Source organism: Phoca vitulina, unplaced genomic scaffold, assembly GCF_004348235.1.
Source record: "Phoca vitulina isolate PV1807 unplaced genomic scaffold, GSC_HSeal_1.0 scaffold8, whole genome shotgun sequence".
Classification (NCBI taxonomy): domain Eukaryota; kingdom Metazoa; phylum Chordata; class Mammalia; order Carnivora; family Phocidae; genus Phoca; species Phoca vitulina.
In genome coordinates, this window is record NW_022589711.1 from 75,522,230 (window position 1) to 75,542,571 (window position 20,342).

The 20,342-nt window shown below is 37.8% G+C and overlaps 2 protein-coding genes and 1 long non-coding RNA gene across 4 annotated transcripts in view; 1 reads left to right on the top strand and 2 right to left on the bottom strand.

Annotated features, from left to right (window-relative positions):
• Positions 1 to 7,847, bottom strand: part of LOC116634095 — a 354,995-nt gene extending 347,148 nt beyond the window's left edge. For both annotated transcript variants that reach the window (XR_004299856.1, XR_004299855.1), the window contains exon 1: positions 7,601 to 7,847. This is a non-coding gene — a long non-coding RNA (uncharacterized LOC116634095). The remainder of the gene's footprint in view (positions 1 to 7,600) is intronic.
• A 2,426-nt stretch (positions 7,848 to 10,273) lies between these two features.
• LOC116634094 (peroxiredoxin-5, mitochondrial-like) lies at positions 10,274 to 10,780 on the bottom strand. Its single transcript, XM_032407287.1, has one exon. It carries the CDS (start codon positions 10,760 to 10,762, stop codon positions 10,274 to 10,276), a length of 489 nt encoding a protein of 162 aa, XP_032263178.1. The 5' UTR covers positions 10,763 to 10,780.
• A 9,080-nt stretch (positions 10,781 to 19,860) lies between these two features.
• The window catches only part of SLITRK3 (SLIT and NTRK like family member 3), a 15,415-nt gene continuing 14,933 nt past the window's right edge, over positions 19,861 to 20,342 (top strand). The window contains exon 1 of the mRNA XM_032407282.1: positions 19,861 to 20,013. The gene's annotated coding sequence lies outside the window, so the exon portion shown is untranslated. The remainder of the gene's footprint in view (positions 20,014 to 20,342) is intronic.

Sequence of the window (20,342 nt, forward strand, 5' to 3'; positions counted from 1 at the left end):
ATGATTATGATATACAGGCATCAAGGATCCAGTGCATTTACTTTCATGATCAACTTACTTCAAAGCACATCCTACCTCTGACAGTAAACCTTTACTGTCTGCCATTTCTGTTCAGTCAACACAGTGTTATTTTTGCTTTTGATTTCAAGTGCCCATAACGTATTTCATATTTCAAATGACCTGGGGAAATGAAGCCTTCACACCCCAAGGTGTTTTTACATTCTGACAGTTTCCAGTCATGCTCTCTCCCCCTGGAGGGCTCGGTCTACGCTCAACCAGTATCTGCTGACTGACAAATTTCTATGTCTCATCTTAAACTTTTCATCCTCCTTTCAGCCTATTTTTTCTAGTTGTCTTTATCTCTGGTTGCCATTTAATATATCATCAAAATCACCAAGGGAATTTGTTAAAAACAAAGACAGTGACCCTCCTCAGATTCTGAATCTGAATCTCCTAGACTTGTGTCTGGGACTTGGGACTAACAAGCAAGCCTTCTGCCAGTACCTAAACTAAGGGACTCCCAAGCTTTATCAGCATGAGATTGTACTTTATGACATATCTATCTAAAATTGAGTCCTGAGGCGTCTGGGTGGCTCAGTCAGTTAAGCGGCTGCCTTCGGCTCAGGTCATGATCGCAGGGTCCTGGGATCAAGCCCGCATCAGGCTCCTTGCTCAGCGGGGAGCCTGCTTCTCCCTCTCCCTCTGTCTGCCTGCCACTCCCCCTGCTTGTGCTCTCTCTCTCTGTGTGTCAAATAAAGTCTTAAAAAAAATAAAAAAAATAAGATTGAGTCCTAGGATACATTCCTTAGGACCTCAGTCTCCCTATAGTATTTAAGTTAATTGTCACAAAAACCCTAAGCAGTGAGAATTACTGTTTCTATTTTACACAAGAGGATGCTGAGGCTCAAAGAAATTAAGTATTAGGTAGAGCTATGAGCACTGCCAGCATACTGTGTAGACTATATGGTGGGATGAAAAAGACAAAAGACCCAGAAGTGAAACTTACATTTGAATCCCAGGAGGGCCACTAATGCAGCCTGATCTTGCCATTCAACCTCTTTGAGCCCCAATTAATCACAGAAAAATGGTGATTCTAATGCTGACCTTTGTAGGTCATAGCATATCATTGTCACTCAAGAGATAATAATCCATTTCCATCTGCAATTCTATTTTTTCCTTATTATTTCCTTAAGCCTGAATGTATTTTAAAATGCTTCTTTTGGCCTATTTACTTCTGAGTAGAAATACAGTCTTACCTTTTAACAACCGTATTATTAGATGTTAATCAGTTATCTAAATATGATTATTCAGGAGGTTGATCTGTAATGTAAAGCAACATATCAAACCTGTTTAAAATGGAAATGATAGGAGAATTTCCAAAATTAGGAGAATATTAAACAAAAGTAAAATTATTAAATAAAATTATGATACAGCCACACAGTATAATAATATGCAAGCACTGAAAATTATATTTTTTTAAAGAACTGCTAATAACATAATAAAATAAAAACACACAATAGGACATGAAACTATATTTATTACATAATTCCATGATCAAACGTGTGTACAGAAGCATATGTATGAACATATGTACATGCAATTGTGTCAAAAGAGAGAAAGGAAATATGCCAAAGTATTAATAATAGTTCTTCCTGGCTTGACTAATTACTTTTGTTTTTTGTTTTCTTCTTTGTAGTTAGTTTGGATTTCACACATTTGCTATAAAATTAAGTGTACTTTTTATAATGAGAAAAAGTAAACCTCATATAAATGAAATATATAAATAAAACAAAACAAAACATGCTGTAAAGTGAGCAAAATGAGGCAATGCTAGCATTTGCTTCTTTTTACCTTGAGGTCGTAATGAGAATATATTTCTTACAAGGGTTTCTTTAACTTCTGTTATACCCAACACTGTAAAATGTTCAAAGAAAGATAAAGATCCTCTCAGATTACATACATTTTAAGTTTCTCTCTGACCATATTTGCCTTCCATGAGAATTCTACAAACACAATATCTGCAACAGAAGGTTCTAAAATCAGGGAACAAACTGTTCTTAACTGTGTGGGGTAGTTTCTCACTTACACAGAAACCAGCCTTTCCCAAAGAAAACTGCAATGCCCCCATCCCAACATTTAGTACAAGTCTACCCTCTCCTGGGCACTGTTCTAGGTCTTCCATTTTCATTATTCTTCCTTCTGTGGCCTTGGGCAAATAACTTGACCTTTCTGTGCTTCTATTTCCTATATAAAATAGATAATTGTACCGATTTGATAAGGCATTTTTATTTTGAAGATTAACTCGGTTGATATTTAGAAAGCCCCCAAGAAGATAATCATAGTACAATAGTAATAATAATAACAATAGGTATTATTTTTAACCTTAACAACCATGTTTAAAGAACAGGTATATAATTGCCTCAGACAGCTGATGAGGACACTGGGACCGAGAGTTTAGGTTATCTCTCATCTTATGTGTGCCATGAGTCAAACGCAACTTTCACTGACACCAAAGCCACTACGTATCCTTGAAATCATCATGCAACAGACAATATTCATATATAGTCACAAACCTATTGTAAGCCAGACACAGAAACCGAGCAATATTGGACAAGACTCAGTTGTTGCCTTCAGGCTAGTGAAGAGAGCAGGCAGGTCTTCAAGCAGTAAGTATGGTGGCAAGGATGAGAATATGAGGCTGTAATAGCAGAGAGAAAGGTGCTAAGTGTATCGAGAGGGGTTGGGCAAAGCTACCTGGAAGAAGCAACACTTCAGCAGAGATCTGAAGAATGAGTCAGAGTTAACCAGTAAGCTGCTGAGGAACAACAATCAGTTGGCATTTGCTCCCTGGTGTTCTGTGCTGGAACTCTGGAGCTGCCAACGCTAACTTCATGCCAGGTGACAAATGATCTGAGTGCCCACAGCTGCAGCTGCCGCTCTATACCCTCTCCCTCCTACTTCCATCGTTAATGAGCCAGAGACCAGAAAAGAATACATCTTAGTAACCAAGAGCTCTTCTGTTAGCCTTTGGTCCAGAGATACAAGAAACGTTCTTCACTCCTGTTAACAATACAGCTACAGATCCTTTATTATTTTCCTCTAGCACTTGCTAAAATAGAAGTTTGCTGCTATGAACTCTCATTTTTATTCATCTTGGTAGCAGGTTGTTGTATGCTCATAAATGTACTCATTATAAAAAAAATACATGATTTTTTCTTCCAGGAACAACTTTAAAGCATGTCAGTGCCCTAAGGGCCCTTAAGGTTAATTCTTGCTGCTAGGAACACTTCTGATTTGCCCTAACTTCCAGCAGTTCTGACTTTGGAATATTCTGCCTGCAGTTACACAACAGCCCAGAGACACAGGTGTGTCGGAAGGTATCTCTTCCAGATGTAACTAGCTTTGCTGCGTGAAGGCAAAGTTTGTGCCTTTATAGATACCTCTGTATTTCAAATATTATTTTTAAAAATCTCATTTCAAACACTTGATTTAAAGAAAAGCAAACTTTCCTTCCTGCTGTGGTGTGTCATTTTCAGTACACAGAGCTTTTAGAAAGACTTCCATTTTGCCCCTTAGAAGTCACTGCTATATGTCTGAATCTACTTATTTGAATTTGTGAGGAAAAAAAAAGAATTTAATCTTTATTTAATTGTCAGAAACCAAACTTCAGTGCTGTTTGCGACTGGCAGTATGTTTAGTTTAACAGGGAGATTCAAAAGAAGCATGGAAACGGTTTCTTTCCTTTAAGGAGTTTACAGTTTGGTTGGAAAGGCAAAAGAAATCATGTTAAACTGACTCAGTGACACTGACTATAGAAAGCAGCGACATCAGGACACCAGAGGAAGAAGAAAACTTTTCTCTATACTAAGAAAAAGTAGTATAATACGGAATCTAGTAGTAGAATATTTTCATTATTGTGTATATCTTATATTTGTATATTTTTGAAAGCTAGCCTTCCAGGGGCGCCTGGGTGGCTCAGTCGTTAGGCGTCTGCCTTCGGCTCAGGTCATGATCCCAGGATCCTGGGATCGAGCCCCACATCGGGCTCCCTGCTCCGCGGGAGGCCTGCTTCTCCCTCTCCCACTCCCCCTGCTTGTGTTCCCTCTCTCTCTGTGTCTCTCTCTGTCAAATAAATAAATAAAATCTTTAAAAAAAAAAAAAAAAAAAAAAAAAAAAAAAGCTAGCCTTCCAAAGAATAAAGAAAAAGCCCCCAGTATATTTTCCAAGGCACTGTATTTGTGTCTTTCAAAATGATCATTTAAAGAAACTTACATGCTCTCCTGAAACAAGTTTTTAAAAAATTTAAAGAATCTTCCCAAACTAGCTCCACTATATGAAGAAAAATCTATTTCAATTGCTATAAAAAACACAACAGCTTTAAGTCAACCACTAGGGGGAAAAACCTGCAGTACACACTGCAGTATGTTTCTCCGAAACTGAATATCCAGCTTTATTTGAACAAGATATGCTTCCCCTAATCCGTTAGTCTCCTGGCCAAGCCATGCCCTAGGGCTTAGAATAAGGTAAAAATCCTAGGTCACTATATGTTACCATCTCCTCTTGCACAGGCTAAAAATAAAGCATTAGCAGCATGTCCAATAGGATGGAGACCAAGACTGGTGTGAAAATTTGCCGTATTGACAAGGATGAGAGAAAAAGCCTGACTCTGTGCTCATTAGCTCAAAGTGAATCAAATCCTGCATCCTCAGTTTAATTAACACATATAAACCCCATCAACATATATTTTTAAACAGAGAAATTCTATCCTTGCATATGCATTTTTAAATGAATCATATAAAAGTAAATTATGATATATAAGTTATCCTCACAGAAGAGAGGTCTCTCTTGGGCAAAAGGGGAAAACCCAGGTGTTTATTTTTTAATGTTGTTGGTTCAAGGACACTGTTTTTTGGCTTTTTTTATTTGTATGACTCTATACATTCATTTATAATCTGGTTGAGTGAACCATATTTATAATTCCTTTAAAATGTCTATTTATTTTCATTTAATATCATCCTTTCAAATGACAAAAAAAATATTTTCTTCACTAATTTCTTCACATGTGCCGGTCACTGCCCATAAAAGCTTTAGATATTATTACACAGGGATAGAGAAAAGGATTACCTCCGTGTATGAGGGCTGGGACGCCAAGCATGCTACTTCAGTGCCCCCTAAAACTATGGAAGCAAAGAGCTAATGCTCTCCTAAGTGATAACTTTGCACCCCCCAGAAATATAAAGAGGCTCTAGAGAGTATGACCTGTAGTAAGTTGCAGACTACCAGATACTGGAGGCATTCACATAAGAAGGTAAATACATACTACAGGGTGCAAAGACATTCCCCAAACTCTTCAACTGTTTTCCTGACTTTATTTGTTTAATATGTGTTATATACCTATTATATTTCTACTGTAGAGATATGAAAACAACCTGGTGAATTCTGCCTGAATATTTACACAGTTTATAATTATCCTAGTAATCCCTTTCAAAATGTAAAGGAACGACTATTCATATAAGAGGTTAAAAACAGATTAAGATTAAACATCAATAGTGGCTATTCTAGGGAACTTGCTTTTCATTACCTGAGCCATAAGGGGAATCAGCTGCAACAATAGTTCTATAGAGCTGGTAAATTTTGAGGATGTTAATCATTAATGAGTAGTAGGAAACCTAAATGTAAATAATATAGAATCCTGGCCTTATCCCCACTTTACCATTCATTCACTCATACAGTAGATACTTTTTCCAAGAAATTTCTAGGTTCTGTGGATGTAATAATGAAAAAGATTTCCATATCTTGGAACTTATATTTTAATATGGTAGATATACAATAAGTAAATCATAAAGTTATTGTAAAGCCTCACACTGGCTCTTGCTATTATGCACAACACTCAATATTTCTGAAAGAGTACTTAATGCCTATATTGTTAGTGGCACTCGGGATAAACTAATGATGAAAACCCAAAATGTTCAAGGTCATCTCTAACACTGCCCCCTCCGCCCCACCACACACACACCTGTATAATAATATCTCCTACTGCTCACTCCCGAGCTCAGTGAAGAAAGCAGTACCCAAGACAAACTGAGTTCCTGACTGGACATTATCTTTACTCACCAAAATTGATCTTCCCACCCATCCCTTGAGAGGAGTACCTTATAATATAAAGTCCCTAAGTCAGATTTCTCCCTCCACTTAAATGCTATACACCTTGGGCTTACACCTCTCTAATAGCACTTATTTTGATTTGTATTTTCTTATATATTCATGTTCATAAAAATGCCCACCTAGTCATTTGACTGACAACTTTTTGAAGGCAGGGACTGTTTCTTTTCTTGGTATCTCCGGCTTTATTTGGCATACTGTCTTAAACAGGTCTCAATTCATATTTCTTATGTTGAATTGTGTTATATTTGCTCTGTGCAATGGCAGGACATAAAATTCAATACCTGATTCAGGTACAAATCTGTTACAAAGGAATACATACAAGTTTATAGGTAGCCTAACGTTAGTTTTAGAGTAATAATACTAAGAGTAAAGCCTCAGCCTCTGTAATTTCCAATGCAGTTCTGAAGTTTTGGGTCTTTCTGTCGGCTGACTAGTTTCTAATATAAACGCCCAGTCAGAACTCCCATGTTTTCAGAGCTCTTGTGCATTCCAGCTATAGTAACCTCAAGTCTAGGGAATCTAGATTTATATATCTATGCATTCTATTTCCATATAAGCACTTCAGCCAATATTTTATGTTCAAAATATAAGAATCAAACTTTTCCTCAGAATTTAAAAGCACAAACTAAGTGCACAACTGAATGAAACTTGGGAAATTTAAAATGTAACACTGAAACAATTCAAAGAATTAAACAGTCTTTAAATTCAGATTTACTTTTTTAGCAATAGATGATCTTCACACTAAGTTACTAGATAGAAATACTGAGTATGAAGGTGTGAAAAATCTATCCATATGCAACACATGCATTTTTATAACTGCAATTATTCTGCATGTAAGTGACATATATATGTTATCGTCTACACATAGACAACACATGTTCACATGGCATATTAGGCCATACAAAATGTACATACACAAGATATGTATCTTTCATCATTAGTATTTTCATAGCTACACAATATTTTTTCTAGCACACAGATATGAAAATCATTCATATTTTACAGGTGTGTTTATGTCTACACCTATAGGTAGGTAAAAGTGATTTAATATCTAGTCCACCGTAGTTAAACATACATCGTTTTCTATTGTCTTTTAAAAGTCCTATCTGGTAAAACCACATGGTAATATGGTTTAGGTTTACTTCTTTTTTTTCTCTAACAAAGAAAACATAAAAGTATTTTGGTGCCATTATGTTTTTCTTTACACTATTAGTCAGATCATATTTCTACCAATAGACAATGTTCTGCAAAGCTTTTATTATATCATGTTGGAAAATGAAAGATTGTGACCTCAAACCCCCATGATTCAGGTGAAAATGAAATGAGTGTATACACGTAGGCACAATTCAGGACACAGAACGTTTGGTACACAAAGAATGATGAGACGGGTTCCTACCCAGCACAATTACAATTCAGTAGTTTCTCTCGCACGTACCAGCTCAGCTGCCCACGATCCACGCTGCTTTTAAATACTACAAAGCAATTTACACTCCAACTGCCGCCCGCTTAAGTTCTTCCTTTTGCGCTCAGAGATGGAAATACTTGGACAGTGAGTGATGCCCTGTTGCAGCTGCCTCCCCGAGTCCTTCAGCAACCCACCTCTGAGCCGCGCTGGGTTAAGCCCCTCCGCTCCAAGCTCATTCTCCCCACCAGCCGGCAACTGGTCGGCCGCTGGGCGGAGAGAACGGGCACCAGGACGCCATCTGGAGGCGCCTCGAGGCAGCTGCACAAACTTAAAACAACTAGGTGGAACAAGAATGTCAGCAAATTCTTTGGTAAATAAGCATACTGTTTTATTTACACTTTCCTATGCATATTTTTTTAAAAGACAAAAATGCAAGAAAGCCTCATTTTGTTGCCTATGAATGTTCTATTTCTCTCATACTTCATAGTAAAGTAAAAACTGTGATTTCATTTATATACGAATAACAGATAGTAAATTATTTTTGTTTCTTTTTGACTTATCTCAAAGAAAAATAATTAACACTGGACACTATCAGAAGTTTCTGGGATTTTGATATATAACAAAAAGGCAGCATTCCAAAAGAAAAATCTATTCCCCTGAACTAACACAATGCAAGTGTGTTAAACATGCTCTGCTACTTTAAAAAATTACAAACCCTACCTCTGGAAATGTTTAGTGTGTTCCTTATCAGTGCATTACACTGACTTGAGTATGATAACAAGAAAAAACAGTTTCGGTTATAGTTCATTTGATAAGGTGTTCATAGGACTTAAACATTTCAACAAAAGCTCCTTGAATTAATTTCCCTCTAAATATCTCCCTAAGCTTCTTTCCCTTAAAGAGGATAATTTGTATACCTGAATGAGATATAAGCTTAATTAATTAATTGAATAGAGCACTTAAAGGCTTATCTACTGTGATATGCATTTAGAAATGTGATTATTGAATGTTTCTTTATTCCCTACAGATCAAAATGAACGTGATTGCTATCCCCATCCCCCACTCTACCTCATTCCTACTTCGACCATGCAGAAAGATTTGGAATTTCACCTCTCCGTTAAAATTAAAATTTGACTTTGAAACTATTTAATAAAAGACCCATCTATAGTGATTGTATATTTTTCCAGGCAATTGTGGACCAGAGCTTGATTATATTCTATGTGGGGGCCCTTTTGGGAAACAAAAATTCTTAATCACTTCAATTTCAAATCAGTGTTTGAGAATTTCTGGCAGGATAAACATAGAAAAAAATACTTCATCTCAATTGTTTATTTTCACGTGTTTGATAAATAAATACATTAGCTTTTCAAACATATACCATTAAATATTTTCTAAAGAAAAGTAAGATTTTTCTTTTAAATAGAGATAGTATGTACCAAATATTCAAACTATAATTTTTGTGAGTTTGTAAAGTCTCCCAAAAACTTATGTGCTGAAGGGATTAAAAAGAATGTTAACTTTTTATGTGTATGTCTCTATACCCTCAACTCCTAGCACTCTAGAATATGAAAACATATTAGTTAACTGACTCCTAAATTATATAATTTATATGCTGCACTGTGGTTGTATAGAATTTCTTAGAAAGGCAACATACTCAAATATACAGTTTAAGATTACAAGCAGAATAAATAGCATTTGGGAACTTACAAATAATAAGGTATTAAACACTGACCAAACACAGATATGTCCAACTTTTACAAAGTAAAATGTGATACATGAACATTTAGATGTAACAAACAGATAGATCAGGGGATAATGTTTCCCACCATAAATGTTTTGACCTTACAAAATCATTCTTTAAGTAAAAACTCCCCACAATTTATAGAATGATTTTAATGAAAAATAACTATTTGCATGCATAACAAGAAAAGAAAGTGAGACTTTAATGAGAGGAGCAGCCATGTAAATTTCACAGCCAAAGACACTGTGTCTATGCTCATCAGAATAAAAAGCTGAAAATGATAGGAGTTGATGCAACATGCAAAAGAGATGATTATGTGGCTAGGGCAGGAGGAAAAGCACGATGGCCATGAGGTGTCCCCTGAAAGAAAGTCTAAAGTTAGTCTTAAGATACTGAGAAAAGAGAAAATTAAAAAAAGAAAAAAAGAAAAAAAAAAGAGTAAATTCCCCCCAAAAATATACTTGGAAATAAATAAGGAAGTAAATTATTTCTATTTCCACAATTTAGCATGTAAAACTCAAAGAAAGCAAAAAAGTCTACGTCAAAGTCCCACATGGGGCCTAAGGAACTAAAATAACATGGGGTCTCTAAATATTTGCCTTTTACTGTAAACTAGGATAAAGGATCTATGTTTATGTTCTATTGCTAGTTAACAAATTACCAATCTTAGTGGATTAAAACAAAGCACATTTATTATTTCATACTTCTTACAGGTCAGCAGTTCAGGCATCACTTAGGTAAGTCCTCTGCTCAGTGTCACAAGGCTACAATCTAGGTAGCAGTTGGGCTGTGTTCTTTTCTTTCTCTCTTTTTTTAAAAATATGAACCAGAAATGTTTATTGCAGAAATTTGGTAAAGGTTCCCATTGGGTGGCCCCTGTTCAAGTTGGACTGGGGCCCTCCATCTGGGGTTGGGCAGGTGAAATAGAAAAGGGTAGAAGTAGTATGTCTGGGCCCAGGGCTTCAGAGCTGCAAGATGATGTTGGGAGCCAGGCTGCAGGTGAGGCCTATACCCTTTGGTTCCACATTCAGGGACTTCACTATGCCATCCTCTACCACTATGGAGAACCTCTTGAGCTGGCGATTTCCAAAGATAGACACCAATGAATCATCTAGTAACAGATCTGTTTCCTTCCCAAAGGTCCCAGTGGAGTCAGCCAAGAGCCTAACCTTGCCTCCTGAGTTGTGAGCTGGTCCCCACACTTCAGTCACAAAAACATCATCAACACTCAGACATGCTACCACCTGAACCCCGTTGGCCTTCAGAGCCTCAGCCTGCTCCACAAACCCTGGCAAGTGGGTCTTGGAACAGGCCGGGGTAAAGGACCCAGGGATTCCAAACAGTACCCCCTTCTTGCCCTTGAACCGCTCTGTCAGGTTCACCTTGTTCCCAGGCTTCTCTTCAAAAACCACCACTGAAGGGATGGCATCTCCCACCTTGACTGGGGCCATAGCTGAGGCAGCACTGCTGAAACTGAGGCCCCACCAAGTGTCTACTCCCTGCTTTGTTGCCCGCACCCACCTGCTCCTGCCGCCGCCCATGCTGCAGACTAATGGCTGCAGTCCAGACAAGAACTGAGTCTGCGTGGCTGCCCAGAAGGTACAGTCCAGCCAGCAGCATGCCCATCCCAAAGCAGCTGGTCTATGTTCTTATCTGGAGACTTGGTTGGGGAAGAATGTGTTTCCAAATTTAACTAGGTTGTTGGAAGAATTAATTTCCTTGGATTCTTCAAGACCACCAGGAGAACATGTTTTCATTTTAAGGAGGGCACTATTCTCTCTTTTAAGGACATTCACCTGATTAAGTCAAGCTGTCCCAGAACAATCTCCCTTCCAATTAACTCAAAATCACTGATTTGGAACTCTAATTATATCTGCAAAATCCCATAACCTTTGCCATCTTCTCTGGATAAAAAAATGTCATAGGTTCCATCCACACTAAACTATGAAGATGAGATTACACAAGGATGTGACACATTGGGGGTCACCTTAGGGTGTGTCCACAACAGGATCTCTGTACAGGCACATGGGATTTCTTGCTTACCATTCAAAAACATAAGTGGAACAGCCTGGTGAGAATAAGAGTACAGGGCATTTTGTTGCCTTTAGGATCAAGGAAGAGATATGGATATATTTATTATAGAAGTTTTATAGATGCACAGTTATATCTAACAAAGAAATATAACAAAGAAAAAAACAGAGAAGTCATTTTGTCTAGAAGGACATGGAGGCAGAAGTTAGATGCACTGAACTGAGGAGTGATGTCAGACTCGTGAGCAGGACTTGGGACAATGGAGAGCACAGGTGCCCATCTGGCGGCCGTGGCTTTATGTACTAGATGTGTTTGTGTTGCCTGGCTGCCTGTCCACGGCCCCTCACACCTAATCATCCATGCTGTGAACTGGCTCAGTCTTATTAGACCAGGAATAGATATTTGACTAAAAAGGATACATCCAGAGACTGGCCAGAAACTTATGGTCTATGTGGCCTTACTGGAAAAAATAAGCCTGTCCAATTAAATTTTCAGGAATTTGAACTAAAGTGAAAGAGAGAAGTTGCCAGTGGGTGGAGGATATACTGCGGCTGAAAGGCCATGTAGCAATTATGAGCTGTGTGCTAGCCGATGCAGAGAAAGCAGCTTAGCAGAAGGAGGAAAAATGGTGCAGACTCAAAAAGAAGTAGAGATTAGAGAGAACATTCATTCATTTAATTCCTCTAATACATTCGTATGGAGTTCCTATTATGCACGGGCCACTGTTCTAGGTGCCAGGAATACCGCAATGAATAAAACAAAGTGCCTGTTCTCATGAAACATTCCTGTAGTGGGAGATAGACGGTAAAAATGTCCAAGCATATAAATTATATTTCATTAGGAGAGAAAACCATGGGAATAAAAATAAAGCAGGCCACGAAGTTTAAAAGTAATCGGGGAACTGCTACTTGGGATAGCATTGTCAGGGATGCATACTTGATGATGTCCTTTGAATAGAAACCTGAACGCAGTGAAGATGCCAGCCAGCCCTGCTGATAACTGTGGAAAGGGTATACTGGACACAGTGCACAGTAGATGCAAAGGCTCTGAGATAGGTGTGTGCTTGGTGAGTCAAAGGAATAGCAAGAGGGGGAATGTGCCTGCTATAGTGGGAGCAAGAAAGCAAGAGATAGGGTGTGAAGGCAGATATGGAGTGAGCAACAACATTACATAGGGCTTGTGAACCTGGGTCAGAATGCTAACTTTTACTCAGAGCGATGGGAAGTCAGTAGAGGGTTACTAAAAGAGTATCAGCCTTACATTTTCAAGAATCATTCTTGCTGCTGTAGAGAACAGATGGGAAGTGAGGGAGGTGACAGGGAGACCATGTGGACCCTGAGAGATACAAAGTGTGGCCTAATTTCCCATTATGTTCCCCATGAGGTCTGGCTGTATTTGTTTCAGTCCTTGAATTTCCATGAGATACACTGCAAATCCTTTTTTAACAACCCCCCCCTTTTCTTAAACTGGATTGCCAAAGACTCTCATGAATGTTAAACATATTCAAGACTTGGGTTATATATTTTGGCATAAGAGCTAAAAGGTAGTAGAATTTTAAAAACATGTTACCTTTTTCATAAATCATAGAAAGTGCTTGCACATTTGGGAGTTGATATCAGACTGTTAAATTGTTGAATAGAATTATTTTTCCAGGGAACTGGCTTAAACCCATACAAAAAGGTCAGTTCCCAAAGATTATCTATCTGATCCTTTGTGACATAAATGTTTCAAGAGTTTCTAACTCAATGAATATTCTTATCCAATATCAATTAAATAAATATTTCAATTTTTATATCTTATGGATAACTATTTTGTTATTCTATGAGTCTTTGAAACTAGGTATGCCTCCCCTTTTAGAGAAAACAATTTGAGATGAAACAATTAAAAGATTTTATAAAGAATCCATTAATTTTTTATTTTATATCCTCCCAGCCCACGCACAGATATACACATGCATATGTATCATTTTTATATGTGTAAATACTTTTTGGCTACTTTTTAATGGCATTTCCAATGAAATATTACAAAATCAACCGTAAAGTGTTTCAAAATGGGCAGGGGTGGGAAGTTAGCACTCTGTCACTGTCTTAATAACATGAGACATTTTGCCACTGCCCTTTTAATGAATATATCTAATATAAGAAATTAAAAACAAACAAACTAGTTTTAGGTCAGACTATCCTTTAAAAATATATTTTTTAAAGATTTTATTTATTTATTTGACAGAGAGAGAGACAGCGAGAGAGGGAACACAAGCAGGGGGAGAGGGAGAGGGAGAAGCAGGCTTCCTGCTGATCAGAGAGCCCGATGTGGGCTCCATCCCAGGACACTGGGATCATGAACTGAGGAAGGCAGACGCTTAACGACTGAGCCACCCAGGTGCCCCTCCTTTAAAAATATTAAGTGTGTGTTAAAATACATGCCCAAATACGCAAATATTCTTTATCTTTTATTTATATTTTTGGTCACATTTCTATAAGGTAATTTATATTTTTTTGGATAAGGGCAAGTTAATAGCATTATAGGTTCTACATTGTCTGATAATTTTGCCATCATTAAAAAACGGTGGGTGAATGGTATCTTAGTTGTGCCACATATGTTTATTAAATTATTTTATTTTTTTTAAATATTTGCTAAAATATTTGTAATAAACATTTTACCGTTCACCAAATTCTGAAAAACACTACCATTAGAGAAAATAAAATTCAGACCATTCATCTGTTAAAGAAGAGTATTTTGTTGGATATGAAAGGAAAGAAATTGGCCCCCATGGAATCATGTATTTACCTTTAAATGCCCAAATGTGAAAACACACACACACACACACACACACACACACACACACACCCCATCGATTTTAATACGCAGAAGACAGATGTACAGATAAGGGAATCACTAAACATTAATTAACAACAAAGAAATGTGCAAGGAGATTTAGATAGAACATAAAAGCTAAAAGAAGCTAAGTAACTCAGCAGAGTGATACAGGGGAGGCAGCCAAATTCAGAGAAACTTTATTTTTTTGGATTTCAGTCACTTTAAGAATTGTTAACATTCAGATATATATTCAGTATTTCATAACACTCTTGTTCTATTCTTAAAATGCAAAGTTGTACATAATATTTCCATTATCTGTGGTTTCCAGCACACAATCATATTAAGCCTTTTATCTTGTACCATGGTCAGTGGGAACGAATTTTTCATCAGGCTTTATACTGAAATCAGCCTCATTTAAAAAGTTATTTCATATTCATGTTCTCAAATAGCTTTCAAAAATTCAAAAACCAGAGGAAATTTGATTTGACTTATAAATATCTATGGGTATTGTTTAGGCTTGCTGGCCTCATTATCTGATGCCAATACTATTCCTCAATGATGCTGTAGTTAATTTTAAATTAGTAGACTAAGAAGACACATATAGAACTTCAAATGTGGTTCCAAAGGGATTTCCATGAAAAACTAGTTAAAATATTTTAAGTATTTCATAATTAACTTTTAAGCATTATCATGCCCTTTAACATTTTGTCACTTTAGTAGTTATCACAAATTCTATAGTTTAAATTATCTTCTCAATTTTTTTTAAAGACTTTTTAATTTATTTATTTGACAGAGAGATAGAGAGCACAAGTAGGCAGAGAGGCAGGCAGAGGGAAAGGGAGAAGCAGGCTCTCTGCTGACCAGGGAGCCCGATGCAGGGCTCGATCTCAGGACCCTGGGATCATGACCTGAGCCAAAGGCAGCTGCTTAAGCAACTGAGCCACCCAGGCGCCCCTATCTTCCAATTTAAATGACTCCTTCTCTAGCCCTCACTCATCTCTTGAAGATTAGTTCAACATTTCTACTTGCCAGGTGAGTTTCTCTGCATGATTATAAACCTAACTCAAATAAGTAGGAAGTTCATTACCTTAGAACTTGAAACATATCCTTAAGGGGGTAACTATGACTACTTAATGAGAAATAAAAGAAAACATTTGTTTAAGTTTGCTTAAAATTTGTTCTACCAATTAGATTTGTCCCCAAACAAAATCATCTGCCCTGAAATGCACCAAGCTCCACATGACAGGCAATATTAAGCCATAGTCTGTATAACAATTTGGCAAAGGATAGTAAAATAGGGATTTGAATATCACATAATTAGTCAGACTTGGTAACCTTTCAAGTCCCTCTTAATTCTGAGATTCTATGATGTTATAAAATTATTCTCATTCTCTTTTCTCATATATTAAAAAAAAAGAAAAACTTCCTTCACTGCTAAAACTTGTGATTTACCTCTTTCCACTACATACAATACCTATTCATTATTTCCTGATGTATTATTCCACAGTTTAATTTATTTCAACAAATATATTTGATTAATTTCCCCTTATCTTGATCTTTGAATTTTTTTTTTCTCAGTGGTTTTAATCTTAATATCCACAATCTATTAATTTCAAATAATTTTAGAAAATCTCTTATAAAGGAAACAATAACTTCTAGGCTTAATCCAGACTACAAATTAAAATTTGGAAGCTTTGTTCATGCTAGATAAACTCTGGGAGTTCTAAAATAGTTCACTTAATCTTTGAGATTAAAACACATGTTTACTTCAAAGATAACCTAAGGTTTCATTAGGTGGAAGCTTACAAAGTGCTTCTAAATGTTTTAGTAAAGCAAAATAGAAAAGATCAATGTCTAATTGAATATCTTGTAACTACTTCTCTATATGTATATCTTGTTAGCTGTAATGATAATGCAGGTATCACCCACAAATATGTGATTCACTAAATTTTACAAGATGTTTTTGAAAAAACAAAGTTACCAATGGCTTTGGAATGTCTACAAAATATAAAACCTTTCAAACATGTTCCTTCTATGGAGTTACAGGAAGATATACACAAATAAACATTTATGTAAGTATGTAACCTTCAGTCTGAATTGTTCAATCCTTTGAATTCTTTCAAATAAATGCTAACATTTAATTTTTTTTTCGAGATTATTTATTTGACAGAGAGAAAGAGTGCAAGCACACAAGCAGGGGGAGCAGCAGAGACAGAGGGAGAAGCAGGCTCCCCATTGAGCAGGCTCCCCATTGAGCCAAAGGCAGATGCCTAATGACTGAGTCACCCAGGTGCCCCTTAATTTCTGTTTTATCATGTTTTTATTTGCTTAATGTTTTGCAGACTAAATTTTCATTTATAAAATTGTATTGTGTGAGTAACTATATTTTCAATTGTTTCAAAGTTGGTATCAAAAGTTGCTCAAATGAAGATACAATTAGTTTTTTGATAATTATCAAGCATGTAGTTTGTCAGCCTGAAAATTATTTGGAATGGACCAAACAAAACAAAACAAAACAAAAAAAGGATAGAGAGAGGCTTCATGAATGCTTGTACAAAAACAGATGAATATAATATATAGATGGCTTAGGTATGTAATCATAAATTACTGCAGAGTTTAGAGCTTTCTTGGGTGAACGCTCCATTATAAAAGAAACTCTCTAGTACTACCTTAATTAGTATTATCTTTCAAAAATGTATTTATTTTATTCAAATCAGAATGAGTAAAATATATGCTAGATAAGAAAAATATGTCTACTTTATTCACTTTAATACCACTGACTCTCTCTGGAAAATGACAGAATAGTTAAAAGGAAACTGAAAAATACTGTTGTCCTTGGAACTAAATATATATACATATATACGCCCTTGGAACTAAATATATATATGTATATGTATATAAAACTATGGGCATGTAAATAAATACCTATGCAGAATGCACTAAAAAGTCACAACAAAGAATCACTCAAAGGATCATCACAATCACTTACCCCACAGCATTTTTATCTGACCTGAAATATTTATGTTGGAAGTACTCACTTTTAACACTAACAACCCATCCTAGCTATTCAATCTTCTGTAGCTCCCCAGTACCATCAAACCATAACAAAATCTGCTCAGAGTAAATATATTAACACATGCAGAGTTCTCTTATGGACAAAAATCAAAATAAATGAAAATCAAATAAAATGAAAAAACTCCAAAAAGTTAAAGAGATTCAGCTATTTTAGGAATGATGTTGCCTGATGTCTTTCAGGGTTACTCTAATATCCTCCAGCTTTGAGGTTCAGGGGCATGTGTGTGATTTCACACTTGCCCACATAGAATATGGTGTACTCAGGAGTGATTCTCCTCGAATTGAGCAACCACCTGAAAAGGCCAAAAACATCTCTATGACTCATCAGCCTACTGATGTAGCTCAGTCTCTCCTAAATCAGACTGATTTGTTATAGGGATGGACCTTTTTTTTTTAAAGATTTTATTTATTTATTTATTTGACAGAGAGAGAGTGCGCACAAGTAGGGGGAGTGGCAGGGAGAGGGAGAGGGAGAAGCAGGCTCCCTGAGGAGCAGGGAGCCTGATGCGGGGCTCGATCCCAGGACCCCAGGATCATGACCTGAGCTGAAGGCAGTTGCTTAACCAACTGAGCCACTCAGGCACCCAAGAGATGTACCTTTTTCACAACCTTTCCTGGATATATCTTTTAAAACTCAATTTGGAGACCTTGTAAGTGAAAAACCCAAGACAAATACTCTTTTCTTATCCATGTCTTCACATATGCTTCACATGGAAGCGTTTATTACCCAAGAAACTACTGAGGAGGGTTTGGAATGTGTGCCAGTAGATTTGAAAAACAATATTTAAAAGTATAGGGGGGCGCCTGGGTGGCTCAGTCGGTTAAGCAACCAACTTTTGATTTCAGCTGGGGTCATGATCTCAGGGTTGTGAGGTGGAGCCTTGCTTCTGACTCTGTGCAGACTCTGCTTGAGATTCTCTCTCTCCCTCTCCCTCTGCCCAACCCCCCAAGCTTACACTCCCTCTCTCTCTAAAAATAGATAAATAAAATCTTTAAAAAAATAAAAATAAGGGGCCCCTGGGTGGCTCAGTCGGTTAAGCAACTGCCTTCTGCTCAGGTCATGATCTCGGGATTCTGGGATGGAGCCCCGCATCAGGTTCCCTGCTCAGCAGGGAGCCTGCTTCTCCCTCTGCCTGCGGCTCCCCCTGCTTATTCTCTCTCTGACAAATAAATAAATAAAATCTTTAAAAAATAAAATAAAAATAAATAAAAGCATGTTTCGTTATAATGTTGCTTTCACCACTTTCTAGGTCCCTATAGATACCCTATTAATCTAAATAATCTTAAAGAACAACATTGTGAAGAACAAATGGAAACATTATGTTTAAAAAGCAATCTAAATTCACTTTATGCACAACCAACACAGTTGCCATACTGAATTTGGCTAATTTATGTACAAAATCCAAAAGAATTCCACAGGCCCCTGGTTTTCACTCTGAACAGTTGCATCTTCTTCTCTCTTTTAATGAAGGTAATACAGACACTAGACTTGTGGTATAATATGTATATAACATAGAGTAACAATGGTGTAACATAGTATACAGAAAATCCATTAAATAAAGGCTAAAATCATACCTCCAGGCATATTTTCATATATAAAAGAGAGTACTCTTTGTAAGGGTTGAGTTAGCTCCTTTGAGAGCTTTTGCAAAGAGGGTTGAGGTCAGTTTATGTCTACATTATACTAGCTACACAACTTTGCTTGTCTTGGACAATTTATTCCATTCACTTCAGTTAGGAATGGCAAGAGATACAAAGATGATTCCTGGGACTACTTCCTATTCAGTTTGGAAGTTAGTGGAAGATTGTCCTCTCTCCAACACAGTCGCTGATGAAAGGGATCTATTAAAAAAAACTGCGTTGGTTTACACTGCAGATTGAATGGAACATTAAATGACTGCATTAGTACGACTGCAGTGGGGGTAATGGTCGCCTCCAGTGGGTATATAATGTTGTAATAATACTTTCACATAGGTGCAATAATTGCTCAAGTGTCCTCATTTAATTTGTCACAAAATAGTATCCAGCATCTCTCCAGCAAACGCCCCTCACACCTCCCCTCACTCTAGTTTTATTTTCTTCCCTCTTGGTGAGTGTAAACAGACGAGGAAATCTGTGTACTTCCAAAATGTCACCTATGTATCACGAAGCGGGGTGGGGGGGGGCACTGTAAATCACTTGGAAACAGCTTCTACGAGGCGTTTAGCGATACCGCCCATCAATACAGCTCAGATGCTCTTAATTTGATGACCCCGCCCAAACCCCTCGGGCCTGGCCTGTAATTTTCCAAACAGCCACCTCTCATTTGCAAATAAAAGTTAAAATCAATCCACAGATACAGAATGCTGACTTCCTGCCACTCAATTTTACAGGGCTTCTCTTTGTAGAGCTGCCAGATTGTGACCCATGGAGAATGAGATGAGAGAGAATGAGATGAGAGAGAATGAGAGGAGAGAATAAGAGAGGAAGAGAGAGAGAGAGATCACTTGCTTCCTTGCTTCCTAAGCAGGGATTTGCCTGCGAAGCGCGGATAGAGGACTGCGGCGGCTGATTTACACAGTTGGCGCGGAGGAGGGGCCGGGGGTGCGGGGGGGGGGGGGGGGGCACATGCTGGCGGAGGCTCCGGCGATGGGCTGATCTGGGGGCTCCCGAGCGCCGCTTCCTGCGTGCGCGATTTGGGGGCAGCAGCTGATGGATTTGCATTCGGGTTCCAGCCCGGCGTTTCGTATACTGCCTCCTAAAACCCGATCTGGGGCTCCCAGTTTGGGTGCAGACGTTGGTAAGTAATTTTAGTTATTTCCTAGGCCATTAAAGTGGCACTTTTAAAGCAGGTCAGTCTTAAAAGATGCCGCCGCCGCGAGCGTCTCCTTGGCCTGAAACGTTCCGCGGTCCCCTTCCCCGCCCCCCCCCCCCCCCCCTCGCGCTCGAGAAGTGAGGGTGCTTGAATGGTGAGCTGTCAGGGGGCTCACTCTCTGCCAACAGGATCGCTTCACCTTCGTGCTTTGCCTGAGATCTCGCAAATCCAAGTCGAATTTGGTGTGCACAGCCATACTGTTGTATTTGTATCCTCTCTTTTTCTCTCTACCCCCGCTTCCCCCCTCTCGCCCC